We start from the raw sequence: 20903 nt of genomic DNA, 5'->3' as shown, positions 1-20903 counted from the left end.
ATTCCTAACAGTGCTATTGCTGGGTCCTAGGGTAGGTCTATTTTTAATTTTTTGAGGAACCTCCACACTGTTTTCCAGAGTGGCTGCACCAATTTGCATTCCCACCAACAGTGCAAGAGGGTTCCCGTTTCTCCACATCCTCTTCAGCATCTATAGTAGGAAATTCTTAAAAACTGAGAAAAAACTGAGGGTTGATGGGGGGTGGGGGAAAGGGGAAAGTGGGTGATGCGCATGGAGGAGGGCACCTGTGGGGATGAGCACTGGGTGTGGTATGGAAACCGAGTCGACAATAAATTTCATATTAAAAAAAAAATATCCCCAGATAGGGGCACCTGGGTGGCTCAGTCGGGTGAGCGACCGACTCTTAGCTTTGGCTCAGGTCATGATCTCACAACCCACGGGTTCCAGCCCCGCGTGGGACTATATGCTGGTGGTGCAGAGCTTGCCTGGAATTCTCTCTCCTTCTCTCTCCATCTCTCTCTGCCCCTCCTCCACGTGTGCTCGCTCTTGCTCTCTCTCAAAAATAAATAAACATTAAAAAAAAATAAAAGCAAAAACATAAACATATTCCCAGTTAAAAAAAAAAAGTCTTAGAGAAACTGTTGCTAGCTGGCCTGCTTCAAGAGGTAGAAAAGACGTACTTCAGGCTGTAAGGAGGTGATGTGGGGTAGGAGAATTCACAGGAAAAAGTCACTTCATGTTTCTAAGCACCTAAGAAATAATGGAAATTTATCTATAGTTTATAAATTACTAAAGGATTTGCATACATCATTTAAGCAAATTTTGGACTTAATTTGTCCAAAATGTCCTTCACTGTGCTTAGCAAATGTCAAGTCCATTTGTTTAATATTGAAATTCTGGAAATCTGCCCTTCTTTTTTTTTTTTTAATGTTTATCTTTGAGAAAGAGACAAAGACAGAGAGAGAGAGAAAGAGAGACAGAGACAGCGTGAGTGAGGGAGGGGCAGAGAGAGAGGGAAACACAGAATCCGAAGCAGCTCCAGGCTCCACGCTGTCAGCACTGAGCCCGATGCGGGGCTCGAACCCACGAACCGTGAGATCACGACCTGAGCTAAAGTCGGACGCTTAACCGACCAACCCCGGCGCCCCTGGAAATCTGCCCATCTTATAACAGTAAATCGTGTTTAGCACATAGTTCATAGATGCTTTTATTGGACTGTGAAGAAAATGGGTGATGAAAAAAAAATGGCCAAAATAATTATCAGAAAATGCTCTTAATTTTTTGTGGTCAGAACACCTTCAAGTGCATAATTGGAAATAATTTACATTGTTGTGTTAATTTGATGCTTGCTTTCTTCATCCTAAAAACAATGGAAACCAGCTATAATCATGTGACTCACCAACTGCCATTTGCTAAGTTCCATTTATATTTTCATTTTTCTAAATTACTTTTTAGCAAATTACTATTTCTGTGTACTCAATTGTGGCCTAAACCTGTCTTTTGTAGCTAACAATAAACAACAGTCTTTAAACAGTTATTTAATAAAAAGGGAGCTCCAGACAAAATATCACAACTTTAAAAAATAATAGTGATAACAGAACCTGATAAAACCTAATATGAATAGAAAAGTATATTCAGTGACACGTAAATAAAAGGACACACCAGCCTTTAAAAAACACAAACGGGGGTTGCCTGGGTGACTCAGTCGGTTGAGCGTTGGACTCTTGATTTCTGCTCAGGTTATGATCTCACCGTTTGTGAGTTCGAGCCCCGCATCGGGCTCTGTGCTGACAGTGCAGAGCCTGCTTGGGATTCTCTCTCTGCCCCTCCCCACTTGTGCACGCTTGCACACACACTCTCCCTCTCAAAAAAAAAATAAACTTAAAAATAAAAACACACGGATATCAGTAGAATCGTATCACGATGTCATTTAACGATGGATGTTTGCGAGTGGAAGAGTGGAAAGGATTCGTTCTATTCTTGGGTGACCTGTTTATATTTTATCGCTTATTCATTATGACTGCAGAAAATACAGCACAACTGTGTTTACTCTTCCTATCAAGAAAAGAATCTCTTTTAATGGCAGCCTTATGGCCAAGACACGCTAGTCAGAAGTTACTCCAGTGAAATGCCACAAGAGTCATGGGTTTGTAAGCAAACTCCAGGGTGTCTGTTCTAAAACTTGGCGGTGAGACATGAGCTCAGCTAGGGCGGGGTGTGACGGGCCACGTGAAATCCGACTTTCTGAGAAGGTGCTGCCCCTCCCAGTCTCCTGGGCCCTGGTGAGGGTGGTGGTAGTTTAAGAAGTACTGAGAACCATAGGGGCGTCAGTAACCGACCCATGATCTCATGGTTTGTGGGATCAAGCCCTGAGTCAGGCTCTGCACTGACAGCACGGGGCCTGCTTGGGACTCTCCCTCTCTCTCTGCCCCTCCCCCACTGATGCACGCTAAATGAATAAATAAATAAATAAACAAATAAATAGTACTTAGAACCATAATTGTGAATAGGAACTGTTTTATGTGGCAGGCCCTTGGGATAATTTTCATTTCCTTTTCTCTCTACCTTTGTCTTCCTTCCTTCCTCTCTGTCTCTCCCTCTTCCCTCCGCTGCTTTCCTTCCTCCTGACTTTCCTCCCTCCCCTCCTGCCTTCTCTCTTTTATGCATTCTGAATTTTAATGTTTGCAATACTTGTGTAATAAAATTAAGAAAAAGTTTCTGGGGGCGCCTGGGTGCCTCAGTCAGTTAAGCGTCTGACTTTGGCCTGGGTCATGATCTTGCCATTTCTGAGTTCGAGTCCTGTGTCAGGCTCTGTGCTGACAGCTCAGAGCCTGGAGACTGTTTCCCATTCTGTGTCTTCCTCTCTCTCTCTCCCAGCCCCTCCCTCACTTGCGTGCACTCTCTTTCTCTCTCAAGTAAATAAACATTTAAAAAATTTAAAAAAAGAAAGACTTCTAAAAATACTAAAAATTTCTAGTATTTGAATTTTCTGCTTTTACTTTTTTTTTTTTTCACTACAAAAAGGAAAATAAGAAAGGAGTTTCAAGCAATACCAGCTGTGCAAAGGGGTCCTTTGTGCCCTTGCTGGGGGGTCAGCAAGGCTCATCACAACAACTGTATAACATAAGAGCCTGGTGCGCAGGCCTTTGACAGCTTCTATCTCTTGCCCCACTCTACAGGCAGAGAAGATGGCTTAGAGAACTCATCAGAAACTTCCCACCACTCTCGGGACCGATTCTAAGCTCCAGTGTGACTAGAGTCTGGGAAACCAGGGCAGGATATGGAGAACACAAAGGGAAAAGGTCAGGAGAAAAGTGTGTGTAGGGGAGACCCTGTCAGACTTTGTGGGATGTTTGACCATGTTGCGTTTTATTCCAACTGACATGGGAAGCCATGGGAGGGCTTTGAGCAGAGATCATTCTGGCTACTCCATTGAGAACGGCCTGAAGAGGGGCAAGGGTAGAAGCAAAGAGGCCTGCTGGGAGGTGGCTACTGCCACGATCCAGGTAAGCAGTGATGGTGACTGGTCCAGAATGGGAGAAGGTGATGGGCAGAACTGGTGGGATTCTGTGTCCACGCTGAAGACAGAGCCCATAGGATCTATGTGGATCAGATCCCAGATGAGAGAAAGTGCCAAGGATGAATCTCAGATTTTTGGCCCGAGCAACCATGACCATGGAATTACTATAGTGATAAGGAAGACTGAAAGAAATTGGGTTTTTTGGGGGGAGAGGGAGTGGTGTAGGAATAATAGGAATAGAGCAGAAGTTGAGTTAGACATGTTAATTTTGAGATACCTATTAGCAAGACACATCCTGGAGTGATATCCTTGGGTCGGCAGGAGGAGATGGGCTGTGGCTCATAGGTGGGGGATGGGACCACGGACTGTTTATTCCCAATACTTGGAGATAAAATAAAAATATGGGCATAGTAGAGGGAGATGAATGGATGGGGTGGCAAGGGCTTGTGCAAGTTCTTTGTTTTCTCAATGAGGAGAAGCAAGGATATCAGAGCTAAGAGTGAATGTGGGGTACAAGGTAATCAGAGAGTTCTGAGAGACAACGTGTGTGAAATAGTCACCTAGAAGAAAGGCAACACGAGTGGACAAGGGCAGATAATGTCTAGTATTGGCATAGTGGTTATGAATTTAAAGTGAGACCAGTCAGAATGGTCGCACATTTTTCTCCAACCTATTCTGGCTCAGGGTCTCTCAAAAAGCTGCAGTCAGAATACCAGCCGGGGCTTAGGTGGGTTTTCTGCGTCCAGGACTCATGGGACTGCACTCAAGGTATCAGCTGGGCCGCATTCTCATCCGGAGGCTAGATTGGGATGGAATCCACTTCCAACACTCAGGTCGTGGCAGAATTTATTTCCTTGTAGGACTGAAAACTCCAGGGGGGTTATTTGTTTGCCTCTATTTTTGCCAGTTTAAGGCCACTGTCAGCCCTGGAAGATGTGTGAAGTTTCCTGCCACATGGGCCTCTCTGTAGCCAGTTCGCTTCATGACATTTTGTTTCATTAAGGCCCAGCCAAAGAGTGAAAGTGAGTCCTGTAGCAAGAAGTCTTAATGTAACCCAGTTATGGGACTCATTACTTTTGTCATATAGCATAATGTATTCACGGGAGTGACATCCATCACCTTCTCCTTAGTTAGAAGCAAGTTACAGGTCCTTCCCATGCTCAAGGGGAAGGGATTATACAATCCAGGAGGCAGGAATCATGGGTGTCACCTTAGAGTCTGTCTGCCACACCATCCAATTCTCAATACCTGATACCCAGTAAGCCAAACTTAGGAAACAGTATTTATTTATTTATTTATTTATTTATTTATTAATTATCTTTTTGAGAGAGGGAGTGAGCTGGGAGGCGCAGAAAGGCAGAGAGAGCGAGAGACAGAGAATCCCAAGCAGGTTCCAAGCCCATCATGGAGTTTGATATGGGGTTCTATCTCATGACTGTGAGATCGTTACCCAAGACCAAATCAAGAGTCAGATGCTTACGTGACGGAGGTACCCAAGCACCCCAGGAAATAGTTTTTTTTTTTTTTAAACTTAAGAGTTTTTATTCTGAGTCAGAAACTATTCTAAGCACTTTAAAAATATTAATCCCCACAGCAACCCTAGTAGGTAGGCCCAGCTATTATCTGCATTATGGGAGGAGACTGGACAGAGATATCAATGAACGCCTCTAAGGCCTCTCAGCTAAGTAACTACAGAGCCGGGACTCAGACTCATGCTCTCTGCCTTCCAAGTCCATACTCTTCTCTATTATGTTAAGTCAAAAACAAAGTCAGTGAATCAATGACACAGGAAATAATTACCCAGCAGGTCAGAGAACCCAAGCAAGTTTTTTTTTTTTTTAACTTTTTTTTTAATGTTTACTTATTTTTGAGAGAGAGAGAGCACGAGTCGGGGAGGGGCAGAGAGAGAGAGAGAGTCACACACACAGAACTCGAAGCAGGCTCCAGGCTCTGAGCTGTCAGCACAGAGCCGGATGCGGGGCTTGAACTCACGGACCGTGAGATCATGACCTGAGCCGAAGTCGGACGCTCAACCGACTGAGCCACCCAGGTGCCACCCAAGTAAATTTTGAGTCTATATTTTTGTAACTCCATTTCTAAACCAAGCCATTTGGCACTTTCAGAGACTTTCACTGAGATACGGGGTCTCTCTTCTATTAACACAAAGTAACACAAGCCAAATGGAGTTGTGGAGCCTCAAAAAAAAGAAAAAAAAATGGGGAGGGACTTGTTGCTGTGCCTGCGATTTCTTGGAGGCGATGTCTCATTTTATCTTTTCCTTATTTACCTGGAAAATATAAAGCAAATTTCATCTGTTGTTGATTCCTAAAGAAAGAATAGGTGATCGGAGACATCGCCAACACTAATGACTTGTGATAGACCTTTGTGGGTCCTGCATAGTGAGTTGAGAAACCTGGGAGACAAAATGCACAGTAGATCCAAACATGCAGTCCTTACCAGTAGAGCTGAGAAGCCACATTTTGAAAAAATCCTTCACAACTGAGAAACCGTGGTGTTAAAGGTCATGCAGCCATAGGTGGGGTGGGGGGCAGATTTGGAACAAACTATGTTAAGGTTCTGGTTTCAGTGTAGGTCAGAAGCCACTTCGGGCTAAGTTTCTGAGGGATTTCCCCTGGGGACAGTACAACTGTGCATTAGAAAGATCCACTCCAATGGGCCCCCCCAAAGTAGGCATTAAATATTTGACCCAGGGTCCCTAATGGTAGTGAGACATTTGTATCGTTACATAGCAATAGACGGCTGACTTCTAATCTTGCTTCTGCTTCTTAATTACCTATTTATTCTATTCTGTCCTTAGGGAAACCACTTCACTTTTGGGAGATTTGGTTTCCTTATCTGTGAATTAAGGGAGGTGGACCGGATAATCTCTAGCCAACAGCACCGCAATGGAATGTCAAGTCCACTCTCCTGCATCATACAGACCTTCTTAAGGTGGAATACTGAGGCTGTACGTCTCCATACTTAATTGCACACCAACACCCTCTTGTTTACTTTCTCCCCAGCTCATTCCACTGTTATTTTCGTACTTCCTCGATTGCAGTCGGTTTTGAGGGGCTGTACTTTCAGTAAAAAAAAAAAAAGTCATCGAACAGGCTGTAACTGTTATTTCACAGTATTTTGAAGCACACCCTGTGCTACAGAAAAGTTAGGGCTTGGGAGGAGTGGTGAGCTGAGTAAGTCGGGATGATCTCCTGGGGGAACAAGTACTCACGTCCTAGGAAGCTGTCAACAGGAAAGTCAAAGCCCTAATCCCTCCACCGCCCATGTGTTTGTCTCTTGGAAACAGTGATCTCATGAATGCTCAGACCTACTTTATGGAACTTTTCTTTGAGCCAGACTCTCCTGGTGATTGGATGTACTTCTGAGAAGGAACCCGGGTCCTTTTGGAAGTTCAGTGACCTAGCTGAGGCCCTCGCATTCAGGGCAATGAAGGGAGGACACCTTTGGAGGTGCCCCACCAACCCAGTCCACTGTTTGAAAAATCTGGGTGGCTCGTCCTTGGTTGTACAACACAGGAAAGTGTGGACAGGTGGGCTCATGTCCCACACAATTGCGTGAAAAACAAGAAGGTTCTTTTAGTTGTTAAGTAGCATACCTGCTTTTCTTTTTTCTTTAAAAAAAATTTTTTTTTAACGTTTATTTATTATCGAGAGACAGAGAGAGACAGAGTGTGAGCAGGGGAGGGGCAGAGAAACTGGGAGACACAGAATCTGAGGCAGGCTCCAGGCTCTGAGCTGTCAGCACGGAGCCCGACACGGGGCTCGATCCCACAAACCGCAAGATCATGACCTGAGCTGAAGTCGGACACTTAACCGACTGAGCCACCCAGGAGCCCCAGCATACCTGCTTTTCTGAAATTAAAAGAAATATATACTCTTCTAATTATCAAATACTTTTCACTTTAGAGGTTTAAAAAAAAGTTAGAAAAAATTTAGAAATTTGGGGAACATTTTAGAAAAAAAAAGCATTCAAAAGAATATAAAAAGTACTATAATCCCATTGTCCCTAAAAGACCCAAACATAAGACCTGCTTTTGTATGCCCTTCTGAATTTTTTAATTTGGGTGCTATTGTCTCCTAAATGACCATGTACAGTTGAACCTTGAATTAGTTAAGTTTCTGGGGAGTCAGTTATATGAGGATTTCAGCTGCCTGAGATGTTGGTGCCCCTTACCACCTCTTTGTTCAAGGATCAGCTGTATATAAAAAACACCTTAAAGGACAGAAATAGCTCTTCAGAGTAACAAGTTTCTGGATGTTTATCTGGCGAGATGAGATGTATAGAATGCCTGTCATACTCCAGACACTCTTAGATTCTTTCTCATTTAATTTGTACTACACCCATGCGAAGTAGGTATTACCCTCATTTTATAAGCAGAAAATTGAGGTTAAGAGTTTCTAAGCTGACACATAGCTTCTGAGGTTGTGTGATATATATATATATGATATATATATATGTGAGATATATATATATATATATATATTAAATGTTTATTTATTTTTGAGAGTGAGAGACAGAGTGCGAACTGGGGAGGGGCAGAGAGATAGGGAGACACAGGATCCCAAGCGGGATCCAGGCTCTAAGCTGTCAGCATAGAGCCTGACTCGGGGCTCGAATTCACGGACCGTGAGACCGTGAGATCATGACCCAAGCTGAAGTCGGATGTTTAACCAACAGAGCCACCCAGACACCCCTGAACTGTGATTTTGAATCTGCATCTCCCAGTTTGCAGTTTTCTAAACTCTCCCATATTTGTCAGGGAGTAGAAACATGGGAGAGTAACAATTAGTATATTTTTTAATTTTTTTAATGTTTAATGTTTTTTTAATGTTTATTTATATTTGAGCTGTCAGCACAGAGCCTGACGTGGGGTTTGAACTCACCACCCACTAGATCATGACCTGAGCCGAAGTCTGATGCTCAAAACACTGAGCCACCCAGGCGCCTGACAATTAGTATATTTTTAGAAAGCAACTGTGCAAATTTTCTTCCTTTCATTTAAGGTCACAATGCTATCTATATTCAGTTACGTCATTGTGGGCAGGCTTCTAGGTCTCTCTAAGTGGAACCTGAGCATATTAATGGGAGTGAATTTGTTCTTCTCAGTTATGAAGGATTTGAGAGAAATGTTCCTTATGGTACTGGGAATCCAAATAACAAGATGCAATGGTGATACTATGGAAAGGTATCCAGGACCTAGAACTAGCAACTGACATAGAGTAAGCACTCAAATAACAATCACTGATGTTTATTAGTGTTCATTCGCTCTGTTCTATACTCTTTGCTTGTATTCACTGGTTCAATCCTTACAACAACCCTAAGGGCATTTCTATTATTGTTTCTATTTTATAGGTGAGAAAATTGATGCATGAGTTAATGAACTTGCCAAAGATCACACTCAATAAAAAAGCTGGAATTCTGTCTTCGGATCCCCTGCTCTTAACGACTATACTATAAATCTTTCAAATAAATGGATGACATTCTGGGATCATGAAAAATGGAGAATATTCTAGCTTCTAAATATGAATCTACCGGCATTACTTTTTTCAGTTACTTAAAGCGGTGGGTGATTGTGCAAACGACAAAGTTAATTAAAAGACCCTGGTACTTGATAAGGTAGAAGAAAGGCACCCGAATGCCTGATATTCTTTATGTAAGGTGCTATGTTAAATCTGTTTTTTTGTTTTGTTTTTTTATTCTCAACATTTGGACTTCTTGCAACACCGTGCAAAGCGCAATGCAGCTCAAAATGTAAACGCAGCTTTTAGGAGCCCAGGGCTGAGCATATAAACTGCCATGTGTACACCCACATCAGGTATGTAACAGGACTGACGGTATGCAACAGGCAATTATAAACGGCGGCCGTGCAACGGTCATGAAGGTCATCCAGCAACCAACAGTTTCGTGTCGAATACTGAGGAGGTTAAGTGCACCATCACACAAAACGGACGCCTGGGCTCATTCTCACTAGCGCGCTTTTCATTACCTAAGTCCTCTCTTTTCGTGACTGTGTAAAAGTAAGCGGGCCTGGCTTCCCGCGCTGGGGACCTAAAATGCCATAAAGCAGAAGGCCAGTCGGGGCCCTTCCGGGCATCCGGCGAACCCGAGACGAAACAAGGCCAGCCCAAGGTCGGAGGGTGCCCCAGGTCCGCCCTCCAGGGTCCGTGCGGAGCGACGTCCGCATTTCGCAACCCGCCGCACGGGCGGTCGGAAATCCACCAGCTGCTGGATGACACCGCTCTCCGCCCAACTCCGCGATCCGCTTGTGCTTACGGGGTGCGGCCGAGCCAGGGCCAGGCGAGGACCAGGAGCCGCGGGCTGTTACCTCGCGGGACCAGCCGGTGACGCCAGGGCGCTCAGAGCAGGGCGTGAGCGACAGCCCCGGGGCTCCGGTCACGTCCCACAGCTGACGCTGCGCACACCTCTCCCCGCCAGCTGCGCGCCGAGGGGCGAGGCTGCCTGCGGACCGGGTTCCCAGCGCTGTCCCCATTGGGCCAGGGAATGCTGACGCGAGGGCCCCGCCTCCGGCCAGGCCCCGCCCCCCGGCGCCGGCGTCAACGCCGGCGCTCGCGGCGCTGACGTGTCCCGGCGGGCGGTGGCGGCTCCTCCCGGCGCCGGCAGCCACTCGTCGCTGCGAGAGAGGGGCGGGGTGGCCGGGGCCGCGCTCCCCGGGGCCAGCTCGCGGCCCGCCCCGCCGCCCCGGCCCCCCGGATGAGGGTATATATTCGGAGCTGGCGCGGGACGCCGAGGAGTGGCCGCACGGAGCCGGAGCCGGGCGGAGCCGCGGTCACGCTGAGGGAGGTGAGCGGCTCCCCGCCCAGTCGGGTCTCCTTCCCCCGCCACCCGCCAGCCTGGAGGGGACGCCGGGGGCCCGGCCCCACCACGCGCACGCTCCCGGGGCCACGTCGGTGCTCGGCGCCCGAACCTGGCCCTGGCGGAGGAGTCCGCCCCGCGCGCCCTGCAGGCGCTTCCCGAGCTCGGAGACCCCGCTGGGGAGGGCGCCCCTCCCCCGGCTTTGGTGGGGGGGACCCGGATGGGGCAGTGCTTGCGGTCGGGGGTTTGTCGAGCTGCGGGGAGTGGGCCTCACCTGGATGGGGGGCGGGAGCCTTGAGGTTCTCCGGCCGGGGCCTTGCGGACAGGTTCGGCGAGCTCGGGGACCGCGGGGTGGGGACAAGCGGTCGTTGGAACTGTCCGCTGGGAAGGGGGCGGGCTGGCTGGCATATGAGAGGGGGAGAATTCTGAGGGCGTTGACGGGAGGAGTGGAGACACCTGCGGGGGGACGTCAGCGGGGGACAAAGCCTGCTTGCCCCTTTTGGTTGGTTGGTTGGTTGGCTGGTTTGAATGCTGGTAGTGGGAGAGGGTGGAGATTGCGGGCTTTCCCCGGGCTTGGCCAGGCAGGAGGGTGGGGATTGGAGGGCTGAGAGCACACATGTGCTGAACATATGGCTTCCTGAAGATTTTATTGAGGTTGGCCTGATGCTCTTCTATGTTTATTTGTGCCCCGTTTGTGAAACGTGAAATCAGGTAGCAGCGATGATGGTAATAGGATGTCATTCTGCAGTGCTTTTCGTTTAAGGACTTTTAAGGTGAAATTTTTAGGTGTGGACCAGGGGTTTACAGGAAGCTGAAGGCAGTTTCTGTACCCTGACTGTTGGTGAGTTGGCTCACTTAGCTGGGATTAAGAAAGACTCCGTAGGGTGTGCCGCCAAGCATTTATAGGATTCAGTGGTTATGGCTCAAGTCCAAGGCTGTTTTTCTAAAGTTCTAAGAAGTTTACTTATCAATTTTGGGGGGCAAAATATAGCAGCGGAGATAGGGGCAGGAAGGAGACCTGGAGGAATTTCCCGCAGGAAGGAGAGGAATTTCTTTCACAGTGGCATGTAAATTCTAATAAAGGTATATTTGATAATGGCAGAGTTTTACCAAATTTGTCATTGTTTTTGATGCAGATGTATTAGGCTATGGGCATACACCAAAGTCTGTCATAATTTCTACAGCAGATCCTTAACTTTTTCAGACTTTGCTTGTCAAAATAAAAATCCTGGTCTAACTCTTGTATTTACGACTGCTTACCATCACACACACATCCACACTTCTCTCTTACCAGAATTATTGGGGAAAATGCTACTATTTTTGTGATTATTTTTTTGCTTCCAAAAAACCCATGGATAAATTATTCTTACTCAAAACCCAAGTATGATTGTTCTGTCGGGAGCATTTACACAGTTATATAACTTGGCACTTGTGATCTTGTCAACCTTTGCAGACCACCAGTGGTCTAAGGCCAGGGATCACAGTTTAACCTATAGGGGGGAAAATGTAACCTATAGTTGTCTTATTTGCATGGATCCATTTTTCCCAGGCATCTGAAGGTGGATGGCTGTCTAGTGACTTTTTTAGGAACAGATTGATTTATATCTTAAAATGTTATATTATGTTTACATATGTGTTTTAATAGGTAGAGGTCTCTACAGTGTTGCCTCTCCTTTGAGGGTGTGTGAGGAAGGCTGGTTTTATCGCCTTCATGAGGAAATGTGTACCCAGGGAGGTGGAACGATTTACACAGGATCAAATGATGGGGAGGGACCAAGAACTGAGACTCCCAGGTCCTCAGTTACATGGTTCCCTGATCTTCCCACTACAGTATGTTCCTTTAAATCTGGAGCTCCTTTAAATACCGTAGTATAGATGCAACCAAGGCCCCCATTCCTTGGAAAATGGTTTGATGTAAAACTCTCTCAACTGTCTGGTTTTTTTTTGTTTGTTTGTTTACTTGATGTATTTTTTTTAAGTTTTAAAATTTGTTTATTTTGAGAGAGAGAGAGAGAGAGCAAGTGAGTGGGGGATGGGCAGAGAGAGCGAGCGAGTGGGCGATGGGCAGAGAGAGAATCCCAAGCAGGCTCTGGCATGGTCACTGCAGGGCCTCAGCTGGGGCTCGAACTCTTGAACCATGAGATGACCTGAGCTTAACCGACTGAGCCACCCAGTGCCATCTACATGATGTATTTTTTTAATTAAAAAATAATGGTGTTCTGTCTCTTGAAACCTTTTATCAACAGAAATGCCGTTTAATATCCTAATGCGTGGCCAAGGCTCAGTCTTCTTTTTTTTTTTTTTAATCCGTCTACACTTGCCAGGGATCTCTTTCGTTTGATAACTTAATATCATGTATGGTGATGGCCTTGGAAGTTTTATCTTTAGCTCCAGTAGTACCTCTGAACTTTAGACTACTACATTCTGCTGTCTCCTCGGCATTTCTATTTGGATGTCTAATAGGCATCTTGAACTTAACGTGACCAAAAGTGAAGTATTGATTCCCCCACTCTAGGCACCTAGTCCTAAACCTGCTCCCCTCCTACCGTTCCCCACTTCAGCAAATGGCACCACCACTCGAGAGTCCTCTTTGCTGGATTCCTAGCTTTCTCTCTGTCTCCACATTCCATCCATTACCGAATCCTGTAGGATTAGAATCCACATTTCATCACTGCTCTAAGCCAGTGTCATCTCATCTAGACTGTTGTGGAAGTTTCTTTAAAAAATTTTTTTATATTTATTTATTTTAGAGAGAGAGAGAAAGACAGAGATGAGTGGGAGGAGGGGCAGAGAGCAAGGGAGATACAGAATCTCCCTGAAGCTGACTCCAGGCTCTGAGCTGTCAGCATAAGAGCCTGATGTGGGGCTCGAACTCACAAACAGCAAGATCATGACCTAAGCCGGAATCAGACGCCCGGCTGTTTGAGACACCAACCATCTGCTTGCTTCTACTTTTGCCGTCTGTTAGTCTTTTCCCCCCCACCTAGGAATGGAGTGATCCTTCTGAGGCCTCAGTCAGACCGTGATGCTCCCCTGCTCCACGTTCTCCAGTGGCTTCCTCAAACCCAAAGTTTTTACTTTGACCCCAAGGGCCTACTTGATCTGCTCAGTGTCCGTCTGCCTCCGTCACTGGGGCTCACTCTGCTCCTGCTGCGTTGACCTTGCTGTTCCATGTACATGTCACACGTTGCTGTTTTCAACTGCTGCAGTTACAGCTTCCTGTCCCTAGAATGTTCCTCTCCAGGATTCTGACTTGCTTGCTCTCTCTTCATTCGTACGGACCGTCACATGTCCCAGAGGTCCTCCCCAACTACCCCATTTAAAATACCCCCCGTCACCTTGTTGGGCTTTCACCCCTTAGCCCACGTCTGCCTGACGTTTTTTGCCTGTCCCTCGTACTGGAACGCGGCATGCGCATTGTCACCTTGTGCATTGCCGTGTCTGTGTCACCTACATGAGCGCCTGGCAGACCGTGAGTGCTCGTTAACTATTCAGGGAATTAACAATGGCACGTGACCGTGAAATAATGTTCCTCCATAAACTGTCTACTGATGTATCTTTGCATGTGAAAAGGAAACTTTCAGCAGCAGCCTGTTTGTTGGAGGGTAGGCTCGTCATGTGTCTCAGTGGAAGTAGCACTGAGACAAGTTCAGCCTCTTCCACCCATTTCCCAACACTGTGCCTTGTTCCTTGAATACGGTTGTTTACCAGAGCCGTTTTTCGTGCCCTTCCCACTGGCTGGAGTTTCTTCTACCGCTTGCACTTTTGGCAGACTTCTTTTTCTCCCACAGTGCCCGACTCAGCAGCTCTCCTCCAGTTCTGGAGGCTGTAGTCGGTGGTCTGGAGCGCAGTTTCGCTTTTATAATAGTAGCTGATGACATTCACAGAGGGCTTTTTTACGTGTTAAATGCTTTTCATTTGAATTCAGGAATCCTCTCAACCTTAGAGGTGAGCACTGTTTTTATCCTCATTTTACAGACGAGAAAAATTGAGGCACAGAGAAGTTAAGTAACTTGCTCAAGGTCACAGAATTAGGAAATAGCGGCGCGGGGGTCTGAACTCAGCCCTGCTGACTGAGCCCGGTTTCTACCAGTTACACTGACCCTCTTAAATGAGACCTTGGGTTGAATTCTTTGTCTTTCCTCTGTGTATGGAAGTTATTATTGTCTGATGGAAAGATCATAGGCATCGGAGTCAGGTTTATCTGGGTTAAAATTCCTGATTTTCTACCTACTGGGTAAGTAGCCTTGGGCAAATTACTTAATCTCTTTGAGTCTCATTTTCTCATTGCTTGTAATTTCAGTTATGCCTCCGAACCTGGTGAAGAAAACTCTATTATTCCCATTTTGCAGATGCAGATAACAGAGTCGAAGCTATCTATGACTTGGCCCAAGCAGTAGAGGAATAAAAGTCAGTTCTGTTTGATTCCTTAATCAATAAAGATTCGCTTGAATGAAGCTAGAGTATGTGAGGCAGGCCTTTAAGGATGAGTGAGATTTCGGTACATAGGAGAGTCTAAAGGAAGTACTTGGAGGTAAGGATGAGGGTCTTAGGTGACAGCAGGTAGAATTGTGTCCTACCCTGATAATAAGGTTTCATTTTTGTTTCATATGGAAGCCTTAATTTCGTTAGGAATTGTTGGTAACTCATAGAGTGCATTTCGTAAGTAGTGCCATTCATTTCACCCTTGAAACATTACATCCCTGAAGTAAATCTAAATAACAAACCCCAAATAAAAGTGGGGAATATAAGTCACTCAATCTTATGTGCTAGTCTAATTTGAAGTTGATTTTATAAGAAGAATCAGGAAGCCAGTCTTTCGGTTCACTTTGAGAGGGCACCTTATTTAAAGAAAAAATTATAGAGGCTATGTGCCTGTCTTCTTTGGGATGATAATACCTTTCCTGAATTTATTCTGGAGTGGGCACTGGCTGCTGAGAATTTTCTGGTTTGGGTTAACGTGCTCAATACCGATTGCCAACACCAATGACTTTTTATGTAATAATGCTTTTTAAATTGACGTCTTTACTCATCCTGTGAAGTTCCTCATCTCCCTGTCCTGTGCATTTTCTTTCTCCACGCTGTTGATTTGTGAACTCTTTTCTGCAAAGTGAGATGTCAGAACATCAGTTGTGTCTGTATTTCTGAATAAAATACAAATAATGTACTCTCTCTCTCACTATTCCCCTCTTTTACACACACACGCGCGCGCGCGCACACACACGCTCACGTTCACAGTCTTTCTCCTGAGAGGCCATATAGCATAACGGTTAAGAGTGAATTTAAGAATCAGGTTGTTAGGGTTTGAATCCGGGCTCAATCACTTCACTAGTTTGGGACCTCAGGCAAGTTATCTCTGTGGCACAGTACTTCCTCTGTAAAGTAATCCCAGTAGCTGTACCTTAGCATTGTTTTGAGGGTTAACTGCATAAGCATCTGTAAAGCAATTAGTATTGTACCGTCATAAGCGCTCTGCGAGCGGTAGGCGGTGTGATCGCCACCTCAGGGAACCCTACTGGAGGTTGTCTTCATCTGAGTTTGTAAATGGTGTTTGGTTTAAGAGTCCTGATGAGATAGATTCCGTCATTAACCCAGGTGAGGCCCAGGGACATTAAGTAACTGAGCGGAACTCCAGAATATCGCTCTGAACTACCATGTACATTACCTACCACTGTTCTAAAGGTAGAAGATAGCGGGCTGTTTCTTCGGTACCTGTCTTTCCCGTCCTTCACTTCTAAGCAGTTGTAAGGGGGTGATGATTCTTTACAGCGACCCTCAAAGTTTTCCCCTTTCCACTTCCTTTGCCAACTAGTCTGGTTCAGATCTTTGGCCTTCTGTCCCTGTGATTGTCTTTGAACTTGTTCTCCTGCTTCTCGTTGTCTCTCCTTACCATCTATTTTATGCTATTGCTCTTTCTCTAAAGTATGGCGACACTGCCCTTTGAGTAATCCGTTGTCGGCATCTTGTTACTGTTAGGTCTAAATCCCTTTGCTTGGGTTGAGGCTTTCGTGGTTTAGCCCTGCCCTCCATCACTTCCCATCATTCTGCAGAAAGCTCCAGCTTCTTTACTGCTCTGTCACACATGCCTGTCCTGCTCGCTTTCTCATCTTATCTGTAATCTGCTCGAGCCCTTGAGATACAGCTGATCTTGCGTCCTTTGTGAACTCTTTCTAGACAATGCCTGCCTTCTCTTGCATTTATCTGTAGTAGGCAAGTAGACTAAATATTTCCTCTTCCTCTGGTTTTGTTTAGTACTACGCACTTTAACATTTTGCTATATATATTACATGGTCTTATCTGTTGATATGTGTGCATTGCTTGTCCCTTTAGGGTTCAATTCTTAGTAGAGAAATTCTCTAGAAGTTGTTATTGAAATAAAACGTATTTTTCATGATTATAGGTAGTCCCATCTTGAATTTTGTTATATTCTGAATACAACAGAATCATTTCCATCATTAGTGCAAAAAGGAGAACAGTTGGTGTATTAAGAAGTCAAGGGTTCTTTCAGTGGGAGCTCATGGTCAGGGGCAACTGAGTGGGCTAGTCAGAGTGTGTACCCTGGAATTAGACCGCCTGGGCTCATATCCCTGCTCTGCCTGTTGGCCCTGTTGTGTTGCCTCTCTGTGCCTCAGTCTCCTTCCTGGTAAAGTAATCAAGATAACAGTACCTGTGTTGTATAGCTGGCAAAAATCAAATGAGACCACATAGGTAAAATTCTTAGTGCAGTACTTGGTATGTAATACTAATGATTATTGTCTTCCAAGTTTTTCATTTATTTTTATTTAAACAAATTTTAATTCCAGTATAGTTAACATTCAGTGTTATATTAGTTTCAGGCATACGATATGATTCAATAATTCTGTACTCACCATGTGCTCATCATGACAAGTTCACTCCTTTTTTTCCCCCTTACGTTTATTTATTTATTTTGAAAGAGGTAGAACGAACAGGGGAGGAGCAGAGAGAGAGGGGGACAGAGGATCTGAAGTGGGCTCTAGCTGACAGTAGAGACCCACTGAGGGATTCAAACTCATGAGCCACGAGATCATGACCTGAGCCGAAGTCACATGCTTAACCGACTGAGCCACCCAGGGTCCCACAATGAGTGCCCTCCTTAATCCCCATCACCTATTTCACCCATCCCCTCACCCCCTCCCCTCTGGTAACCATCAGTTTGTTCTCTTCAGTTAAGAAAGAGCCTGTTTCTTGGTTTGTGTGTGTCTCTCTCTTTTTTTCCCCTTTGCTTGTTTGTTTTGTTTCTTAAATTGCACATACGAATGAGATCATATGATATTTGTTTTTCTCTGCCTGACTGACTTGGCTTAGTGTTACACTGTCTAGCTTCATCCATGTTGTTGCAAATGGCTGAAAAACGTTTCACTATATATACTTATGTATACACACACGCCCCACCACACCTTTATCCATTCATCTGTGGATGGACGCTTGAGCTGCTTCCATAATTTGGCTGTTGTAGGTAATGCTACAGTAAACATAAGGGTGCGTGTATCCCTTTGAATTAGTGGCTTTGTATTTTTTGGGTAAAAACCCAGAAGTATGATTATTGGGCCATAGGGTAGTTGTATTTTATCTTTTTGAGGAACCTCCATACTGTTTCCACAGTGGCTGCACCAGTTTGCATTCCCACCGACAGTGCACAAGGAAGGGTTCCCCTCACCCTCGCCAACACTTGTGTTTCTTGTATTTTCTGTTTTAGCCATTGTGACTGGTGTGAGGTGATATCTCACTGTACTTTTGATTTGCGTTTCCCTGATGTTGAGTGCTGCCGAGCATCTTTTCGCGTGTCTCTTGGCCATCGGGATGTCTTCTTTGGAGAAATGTTTACCTCTTTACAAGCTGGGTCTGTCACAAATCTTGTGAGGGAGAGGCAGAAGTTAACTTCTTTAATATCAAGTGTTCTTTAATGTACTTATTTGTAGTAGGAAAAGCTCTGGTTTTGAGGTTGGACTTTGACCTGCTGTTGATTCCTCTTTTCTTGTAGGTTTACAGGCCCAGAGATTATACTTCTGTCTTCACCACCACCAGAGCATTATGAATGTTAATGATCTCAAAGTCAGGTTGTCCAAAGCTGGACAGGAACACCTGCTACAGTTCTGGAATGAGCTGGATGAAGCCCAACAGGTAGAACTTTATGCAGAGCTCCAGGCCATGAACTTTGAGGAGCTGAACTTCTTTTTCCAGAAGGCCATTGAAGGATTTAACCAGTCGTCTCAGCAAGAGAAAATGGATGCCCGCATGGAGCCTGTCCCTCGAGAGGTGTTGGGCAGTGCCACCAGGGACCAAGATCGGCTGCAAGCCTGGGAGAGTGAAGGTATGGGCATGGAATGTTCATTTTAGAGTTTGTAATGAGGGGCGACTGGGGGGGCTCAGTTGGTTAAGCGTCCGACTCTTGATTTCAGCTCAGGTTGTGATCTCACGGTTTGTGAGTTCGAACCCCTCGTGGAGCTCTGTGCTGGCAGCATGGAGCCTGCTTGGGATTTTCTCTCTGTCCCTCTCTCTCTGCCCTCTCCTGCTGTCTTTCTCTCTCAAACATAAATAAACATAAATAAACATAAATAAATACATTAAGTTTGTAATGAGCTACACCAGCGGTATTAAAGTAGCCAGATCATGTAATTATTTTTATTTATTTATTTATTTTTTTTTTTAAAAGAAAGGCAGACTGCCACGTGCAGCGCCTCATTTGGATGTGTCTGGAGTCTTGGAAGCTTGACTACCCTACGTTCTCCTACAAATGGACCTTGAGAGCTTGTTTGGAGGTTCTAGCAGGGGAGCGCAGCTACTCGTATACCCTTGACCGAAGAACGGTCCTCCTCTATCGGGGAAGGTCGTCCTCTTCAACCGAGCGCGCAGCTTCGGGAGGGACGCACATGGAGCGGTGAGGGAGGAAGGGGACACCCGCCTAGCCAGCCAGATCAGCCGAATCAACCCTGGCGATCAATGGGGTGACAGATGTCGCAGCCAGATCGCCCTCACATCCTGGATCGTGTAATTATTAATTGGACTCTCTTCTTCCCTTCAACCAGGTGACTGATCAGAAAGTGACAGATGATGTTGCCCAGACTTCTGCAGCGTCATCCCCACCCCCCTTCTCATTGCTGTTCCCCGGTCTTCTCGTTCAAGTGTTGATGTGCCTCTAGTCTGTTTGCTCATTTCCATACTTCTTCTTCTACATTTCCCATCCTGAAGCACAAGTTAAATGTTTCAGTTTATGCTGGCTTACTCTAAAAACCTTCCCTAGCCCGTGTTTCCAGCCTGGCCTCCTGTCCCACACATCTTAGCTGGACCAAATAATTCATCTCTCCCTGAACGTTATGTCTTTCCTGCTCTTTGCTTGCGCTTCTAAAAAGAAGCACCTTGGACCGGCCTCTGCCCCTTCTCTGTGTGGCTGGATCACCTTGAAAGGCCATCTCCCCGAGCTGTGCTGTGCAGTGTGGTGGCTCTGCCGTGTGGACAACGTGTCCTCATTCTTTAAGGTTCCTTGATCATGACTTCTTCAGCGAGCCATGTTGGAGTTCCTTGTTCGTGTTTCGCTTCGCTTCCGTTCTTTCTTAGATTACGAGCTGTTTATGTCTGTCTTCGACGTTACATAGTAGACTCCTAAAGAACAGCCCGTGTCCTCCTTGCCCGTGTACGTCGCACCGCATTTAGAACGGGGTTTCGCAGTCCCACGTTGGTTGATAAATGTTTGTTGCATCGTCTCAGTGTTTCTTCTCCTAAAGTGTATCATAACGTCTGTCCCCATAGCTAGTTCTACTTCTGCCTTCCAGAATGGCAGAATAGCCGAAGTGTGCCATTTTTGGTGGAGTTAAGAGCTGTGGTTTTTGTAGGCCGCTGCCCCTCTGTGAGTAAGAGTTGATGACACGGTACAGCTCGGCCCTCGAGTGTTTGTACGTGCTCCTTGTCAAACCTCATTTCCTCAACTCTGGAATGAACAGATGGGGCTGATACTTTTTTTTCCTTTTTAAAAAATGTTACTTTATTGCAAAAAAATATGAAAATAACAGAAACACTGCAGAGAAATTGCCCTAAATCTTATCAAATCTATTTTTATTTGCTCACATTGCCACCTAGTACTTGATTATATGTATATTTACTTTTATAGATGTGGAATAATATTGTAGATACAGTCTTGTAGTCTGTACTTGTACCATACTGTTGCTATTAAAAAAAATTTTTTTTTAATGTTTATTTTTTTTTGAGAGAGATCGAGAGAGAGAGAGAGAGAGAGAGAGAGAGAGCAAGCAGGGGAGAGGCAGAGAGAGAGGGAGACATAGAATCTGAAGCAGGCTCCAGGCTCCAGGCTCCGAGCTGTCAGCACAGAGCCTGACTCGGGGCTCGAACTCACGAACCGCGAGATCCTGACCTGAGCTGCCGTTGGACGCTTAACTGACTGAGCCACCCAGGCATACCTATTTTGTCTTGCGTTCTTTGGCATTCCCTGCCCCCACAAAAAAGAAAGATGATTGCCATCATCAACCTCTGTATACCTCTCCATATCTTTCTCTGGGCATACACATTCACTGATTTCCAAACTGGGTTTGGAAGGGGTTCCACTGCTGGGGAG

General features: G+C 45.6%; 2 protein-coding genes across 7 annotated transcripts in view; both read left to right on the top strand.

The window, feature by feature from the left end:
- Positions 1 to 9000, top strand: part of UHMK1 (U2AF homology motif kinase 1) — a 48005-nt gene extending 39005 nt beyond the window's left edge. Inside the window, exons 8-9 of the transcript XR_006591446.1 lie at positions 3141 to 3263; positions 8855 to 9000. The gene's annotated coding sequence lies outside the window, so the exon portion shown is untranslated. The remainder of the gene's footprint in view (positions 1 to 3140; positions 3264 to 8854) is intronic.
- A 1170-nt stretch (positions 9001 to 10170) lies between these two features.
- UAP1 (UDP-N-acetylglucosamine pyrophosphorylase 1) overlaps positions 10171 to 20903 on the top strand; it is a 53520-nt gene continuing 42787 nt past the window's right edge. For all 6 annotated transcript variants that reach the window (XM_045048444.1, XM_045048441.1, XM_045048443.1 and 3 more), the window contains exons 1-2: positions 10171 to 10303; positions 18318 to 18647. In XM_045048444.1, coding sequence (XP_044904379.1) covers positions 18368 to 18647 — 280 coding nt within the window. In that variant the 5' untranslated portion in view covers positions 10171 to 10303; positions 18318 to 18367. The remainder of the gene's footprint in view (positions 10304 to 18317; positions 18648 to 20903) is intronic.

Source organism: Felis catus, chromosome F1 (assembly GCF_018350175.1).
Source record: "Felis catus isolate Fca126 chromosome F1, F.catus_Fca126_mat1.0, whole genome shotgun sequence".
Classification (NCBI taxonomy): domain Eukaryota; kingdom Metazoa; phylum Chordata; class Mammalia; order Carnivora; family Felidae; genus Felis; species Felis catus.
This window is presented reverse-complemented; position numbering and strand designations above follow the sequence as displayed.